The 7,251-nt window shown below is 42.0% G+C and overlaps 1 protein-coding gene across 1 annotated transcript in view; it reads right to left on the reverse strand.

Moving 5' to 3' along the window:
* Window positions 1–7,251, reverse strand: part of LOC102380047 (neurobeachin-like) — a 122,767-nt gene that overhangs the window by 83,759 nt on the left and 31,757 nt on the right. Inside the window, 1 exon segment of the mRNA XM_025191246.1 lies at window positions 1,076–1,228. Coding sequence (XP_025047031.1) covers window positions 1,076–1,195 — 120 coding nt within the window. The 5' untranslated portion in view covers window positions 1,196–1,228.

Raw genomic sequence — 7,251 nt, forward strand, 5'->3', positions numbered from 1 at the left:
TTAGCCCTGCAGTGGAAGGGGATGGACAGCCACAACCTGGTGTTGGTTGTGAGGAAGGGGACGTGACCTCATCCCCATCAGCTGTGGGGGTGGGGGAGGGATGGGGGTATGGGCCGCATGGATCTTTGGGTCTGGGAATCTGGCAGGGGGGTGGTCTGGCAGGGGGGTGGTCTGGCAGAGGGGTGGCCACTGCCCCACTACTGCCAAATTTCCTGACCTATGGAGAGATCGGTGGATCAGATGTGATGGCTCCGCAGGCCACAATTGGCCCGTGGGTTGGAGGTTGAGCACCCCCGGCATATATTACTACTTCAGAAAAAATGGCTAAATACAGAGATCAAAACGATAAATCAAGCCACTTTGTCATGACATGCCACTGCTGAAAACAGGGAAGAATAAATATTCTCATCTTAAATTCTCTTCAGTTGATATTTTCCATTGCAAGTATGTTAACTTATTGAAAATTACTTTCTTAAAGCAAAATATACATGACAGATTAAAGTGTTTTCACAAAATGGAACTGAACTACATGATCCTGGAAGTCCCTTTCAACCCTTTGAATACCAAAGTTCTGCAAACTTTCTGATGACTGGTCAGAAAAAAAGCCCATTCAGAGACTACAGTTGGTGACATACTAGTCCAATACTCCAGCACAAACATTTCCTTTTGAATGTTCAAGGAGGAAGGATCAAATCATGCAAGAAATATTTTTTGCAAGATCTCCATCCCCCAGACCTTAAATTTTCTTTGTGCTCACTTGCAGGGCATGCTTTGTCTTTTACAGGATTGGGCTCTTAATTTTTCAGGATATTTTGCATAGTCCAAATGATGCCTGTCAGACTGCCTTCTCCCAAGGGAGCAAATAAGTGAATTTACAATTCCATTATTGGTCCTCATTAAAGGAAAATCCATTGTACAATAAAGAGTTCTGTCAAATAAGAGTTGAATGGAAGCCCTCCCCCACTCTTTCTTCATACAATTTTAAACCTAGCTCTGCGGAGGTGAAAAGCAAGCCGTATGTAAGCCTGTTAAAATACTGGATTTGTTACTAACGCTTAACAAAAATCTCTCTTACCATCCTGTTGATACGGACAAAGTCTTCAGGCTTCTTTGCCCAAGGGGGAAGCTCAACATCATTCACAACAACTTCATCTTCTCTGACTCCTAGATTATATCCATTACTGTTGACAAACATCTCTGGTAGGTAGTAAAACTCTGGAATTAATTCCTGGTAGGGAAAAGCACAGCAGGTTACACTGCATAAGTAACAAGGCAGCTGAATGATGCATTCTGTTTTCAGTATTTCTCTGTCACAATAACTTTATAAGATAACTGTTCCCATTTGAGCAAAATAATTTTTGCATTATTTATAATTTTGTGGACAAGAATAGTTTTGTAATCCTTTTCTTGTATTTAATTTTGAAAAGACATTGCATAATAATATATTGAACAGATCTTGATTTAAATATCAATCCATGTCCATAAATTATGAATTACAAGTGTGCCACAAGTTAGTAAACTAGGAAATTATATCAGGATTGTACACAGAAGAAATTTTCTCTGACCATTCTTAACATACTATGCTATGCCTTTTACCACTATTTAACAAAACATTTTAAAAAGGATGAACCTGTCAAGCTTTTACAGAAAGGAATGTTGGTAATGTAAGTTTAATATTAATATTGCTTTGCCAATATACTATTAATATTATCTACTGTATTAATAAATATATCACTTAATTTTATGGGCAAAGAGGTGGTGGTTTGATTACATGAAGCAGAAAAAACAAATTAAACTTAGCAGACTTTTCTGCAGTCAGAGCAATAAAAAGATGTAAACAGAAAGAAAGCTGCCAGCACAGCAAAATTTGTTTAAAATTGAAATATGTGCAACTTGAATTGAGAATTCCTGTAAACGGGAAACAAAGTATATCCGTGCCTGTATTAATATTTAGTTAGTGCCTAGTGTGAAGTTTATAACACTTTGAAGAAGTCGAAGTAGAACTGCTATGATTTTTAGACCATAAATTTCTGCATTCATAGATGTCTGTTATTTAAGTGACTTGTACTGAATTACTATAATAGAAAAAAGCTGTAGATTTAAAGCCCACCATCTTTTTCTCTAATATCTAGATAGGGATTAAGTTCACTAAATGACATTGTTAAAAGCATTAGGGTATTCAGTTGTGTAATGTGATCAAAACTGATGACACAGCACCTGAAACCTGAATCTCTTTGTGGTCCGTTCAAAGGCTGCAGATACACAGAGCATAAAAAAAATCACCACAGACACTGAAGTATCTAATTAAATCTGATTTGCAACTCTATAGAGAATAGAGCACTTAAAGCAGATGAGGTCTTTTCAAGTTTTACCATTAAAAAAATACATGAATGTTACAGTTTTTAGTATTTTACTAGAGCAACTTATCTTGTTTTTTATACCATTTGTACGGTATTACAAAATGCATAAATTCAATTAGACTAACATATACCACTAATTAATATCTAGTCAATGTAAAACAGTAATCAAATGAGACATGTCTGATCTTGCATTAACAGGTTTTTACATAATTTATTAGCTACATAAATCTATACATTTAAAAAATATTTCACACTGTAAAAGGTAAAACAGTGCTGTATCCAAAAACATGAGCATCTTTTTGAAAGTAAAATAAAGTTGACTACTGACTGGCAACTCTAACTTGGCTATATTATTACCTCTACTTAGTTTACCTCTGAAGAATCCTAAAAAAGGGTTTTTCATTCTGATACGGTTGAAATGATATTCTTTCCTTTCCCTGTGACCCTCCATCCATGCTTTCTAAGATTGCTGAGGGACTCTATGGCCACATCCAGACCAGCACGGATGTTTGGTTCCCTAGAGACAAGTAGCAGTGGCTTGTGCTGCAGCTACTTGTCCCCAGGGAACACCCATGCTATATGCATTTTGGCACACAGGAAGTTACCCCAAGGGTGGTAGGGGAGGCTGGGGTGCCAGCACTATGGGGTCCTGGGGACCTCCCAGGGCTGGAGCAGTGGTGTTTCTGCTGGGTGCAGTCTGGCTGGCAGCCACAGCATGGCTCTGGGTGGCCTGGCTCCACTTTTCAGCAGTGCATGCTGCCCATGTGTGTGCTGCTCCAGGTTTTTTTTCTGCAGGCTTTTTTGACCCCTGGATATCTGGAGTAGCATGCACACAGGCAGTACACCTTTGCAACATGGAAAACACCCAACTGTTTGGTATGTGGTATGGAAGATGTGTGCCCTGTGAGCTCCCAGCCCAGTGCCATTCCCCCTACCACTGCTGTTGCTACCAAGGTCTCCAGGCTCTCCCTTCCTACTCTGGCCACCTCATCCTGTCCTATTGCTATTTTCTAAAGCACAATCAGATATGTATTAAATATCAGTCCTGGCGCTGAATCTTGTGGCATCCCACTGAAAACCGGTCACTTTGAAAACTGGTCATTGTTTCCTACTCTATTTTCTGCCTCTTATTGGGCACATCTACACATGCATTAATGTGTAATAACAGGTACTAAATGTAATGCACCATAATTGGTGCTACTGCACAGTAGCACCAGCACACATTCTTTATGTGATGCTAATGCACAGTAGACTAATTCTACTGAGCATTAGCATGGCTTTTGCCATGATGCACTAATGCACAGCAGAATTAGTCAACTGCGCTTCTAACGTCTTGTGTAGATGCGCCCACTGAGTCTCTAATTTATAGCAACATTTAACTTCTTACTTCAGAATATCTAGTTTTTTTTACTTCCCCTCTACATGTGCAGGTAAATGTGTGATGGCATCTAATGTGTGATTCACACAATTGTGCATTAGTTCCCATCATGCCTTATTGCCAGTACAGGGGGAGCCTAACCCCAGACTCCCCCTGCACCACCAATAAACAAGCTCTTGCAGCTAGGAGCTCCCCTCACTTCAGGGGCTTCCAGCCGTGGGAGTGCCCAGTGTACCCCTGGGACTGGAGGATCACTGCAGGGGTCCACCACTCTGAGGGTGCAGGGAAACCCTCAAGGCCCAAGGATTGCTGCAGGGGCAATCCTCCTTCCACAGAGGTATGGGAAAACACCCAGGGCTAGATAATCACCACAGGATGATTCCACTGGAACTTTGGGGAGAGGGGAAACCCATGGGGGCATAGGATCACCACAGGGTGATTCCCCCACTCTGGGGGTGGGAATCACAGCTATTGCAATGCCTAGGGCTTGGGGTATATGAAAACCCTGGACCTGGGGGATCCACCTGCCACAATCCCTAGGGGTCAGGTGTTTTTCACTGGGCATCGTGCACCCAGATATATGTGAAAATTAAAGCTCACTAGCAATCAGTTATAAAGTTAGTACATATTTTTGAGGTACAATTTTATAGCTGGTTGGAGTTTTTTATTGTGTAATAGATACTTTGCACATGTAGTTGGTCTCCAGGGCTAGGGACAAACATTCAAAAAGCCTGAGTCTGAATTGCAGGTTAGTCTAAGCTGGCTAGGTTAAATCAGTTTTGTAACTGGACAGACATCTCAGAAATGCAGGCACATGCCTGCAGTGGCTCAGGCTAGAAGTCAGGGGATGCTAGAGCAGCCCTCCCTTCCTTCCACAGCATGGAGCTGAGAGGGGCATAGCCAGGCTCCAGCAGGATGCTGTGACTAGCCCAGCAGGGAATTGATAACAGTGTTTATCACCCAATTAAGAAAACAACAGAGGGACATTACCAGCTACTTGTTGATTCTGCTTGTTGATTCCTGTTGATTCAGCATGGAAAGTAGATAGCATGTGGTCTGCTAGCTAATACATAGACACCTCTTCAGCAAGCAGAGGGGAAGTGGGAATTCCTGCTTAGCAAGGAGTGGTGGTGGTAGGGGGGGAAGCAGCCCACAGACCAGCCCTGCTGTGGAGCACAAAGCCCTGCCCAGCCCAGAGAGCATGCCGGGACGCTGGTGGAGTCTGGTTTATCTTAAACCAGCAAAGGATCTGGGACAGACATTGCATTAACCAGTTTGAGCCAAATCAGGTAAGTCTGATACTACATTCAACCAGGTTTATCTCAAACCGGTTTCAGTAATTCTCAAACTGGTTTATGTGCACTGAACATCTGTTCTGTTACAGGTTTAAACCTGTTTCTGATCACTTAAACCAGTTTATGTGTAATGTCCATCCCTAGTCCAGGTATTTATGCAATTAACCAGTTCATTGCACAATACCTGTAATGTATAGAGAGGGCCCTAAAGGCTGTTCTGAGGAATTTTATCAAAGGTTTCTTGAAAGTCCAAATGAACAAACAGATTTAAGAGTCTAATTGTGATTCTATTCCATGTGCTTGAATCCCTGAAAAACAGCTAATGGAAAAGGATGATGAGTGCTACTCCTCCTTGCTGCTTTTTTGTGACTCAGACTTAAGGGCAAGATGTTACAAAAGTTCATGACTAAAGAATTTTCAGGACCTGAACAGGGTGGAACAGAATTATATTGTGGTGCCTAAATCCACTTAGACATCTAACAGATGGAATGGAGTCTGGCCCCTAGTCTAACAAACTAAATTTATGCTTAAACCTAACCTTCTAAATACTTCATATTCATAAATTATGTTAAATTTGTGAGAAGTAAGGATAATTTGTAACCCAGAGAATTTCCGTCCTACTGATATATTCAGTTTAAGCCAAAATTTGTCCATGTTTGATTATATCCCTTCAACTTCAGCTTTTAATCAACACATGTTAAGCAAAGCTTTAACAGCCACTCCTCTGCCTGATAGGGACTAGACAAAACTCTCATTTAAATTTGTCAAAATTAAATTTCATCACAGCCAGAAAGCAATAGGAAGTTCATCTTTAAGGTGAAGACAGCCCCAAACCACCTCCAAAATTTGCTAGCTTGGAGATCAGCGGGGTATATGAATGCAAGTCTAGCATGAAGTAGTGTAAAAATGTGTCTGAACTGTGTAATGACTCCCTGTAGAATATACCATTTTGGCTTATTATCCATAAATTTTGGAAGCCATGGTAGATTACTTCCAAGCTGCGCATACCAAATATTATAGTTACAAAATCTGAATGCAGTGAACTCTGTTTCATTTAATTAAATATTTGCAACCTAGCTTAACCTAGGCTAAGTACAGACAGTGAAAAAGCTCAAAGCTTTTTGAATCGATTCAATCTTCATAGGTTAGTTTAAACTGCGTAAATTGAACTGATAAGCAAATGAACAGTCACTTTTGATTCCAGAAATGCAGCCACATGCCTGCAGTGGCTCAGACCAGAAGCCAGGGGGCACTAAAGCATGCTTCCCTGCTCAGCTGGAGTAGATAGTTTGGGCCAAGCCTAACCTGCCCACCCTGCAACAGGGGAGGTTTGTGGGGGAGGTCAAAGCGATCTGGGAGTGAGTGAGTTAATTTGAATCTGGTGGGGATCAGGGACAGAAGTTCAATAAAGGGACTTAACCTAAACCAGTTAAGTGTGATACTACATCCATCCAGGTTTATCTTAAACCAGTTTCAGCCATTTTGAAAGTAGATTATATGCAACATGGCCCGGATGGATGAAAATTGCCTACCAAAGGCCATGCTGTACGGGGAACTGATGATAGGGAAACGTGACAGAGGGGCCCCACACAAGTGCTTCCAAGACGCTCTGAAGATGTCCTTTTCTGCCTATGGTATTGACCACAAACTGTGGGAAACACAGGTTGCAGACTGGGATGCTTGGCAGCCTCAAATCAAAAAGGCAACAGCCTTCTTTGAATGTCAATGCAGAGCCTTCACTGAGGAGAACAGGAGTAGGGGGAAAGATACACCCTCATTTAGCGATCAGCCATACATGTGTAACCACTGCAGGAGGATTTGCCTCTGCAATTGAACTGATTAGTCACCAGCAGGCCTGCAACCAATGTGGGCAGTTATCTTTCTAACATTTTCATCTGCATGAACCGCCAAGAAGATGTGCACTGAACTTCTGTTGTATTACAGATTTGAATTGGTTTCTGAGCACCAGGGATCCAGGTTCTCTGCTTAAAACCCCCACATTTTCTGATTAAACAACCCAAAATCCACATTTGTCTGTGAAAAAAATTAAATGCTTCCTGCACTGGGTCCTGCCTACCGGGTTGCAGAAGCCCCAGGGGAAAGGCATCAGGACAGGGAACACTGAGCCTGCAGCGGGGAGCACACATCCACCCCCACCCCATGCACAGATCTGGAAGGGCATGTGCCTCTCCCCCCATTTCCCCTCCCCCCCCCCCGC

Source organism: Alligator sinensis, unplaced genomic scaffold (genome assembly GCF_000455745.1).
Source record: "Alligator sinensis unplaced genomic scaffold, ASM45574v1 scaffold1034_1, whole genome shotgun sequence".
Lineage (NCBI taxonomy): Eukaryota > Metazoa > Chordata > Crocodylia > Alligatoridae > Alligator > Alligator sinensis.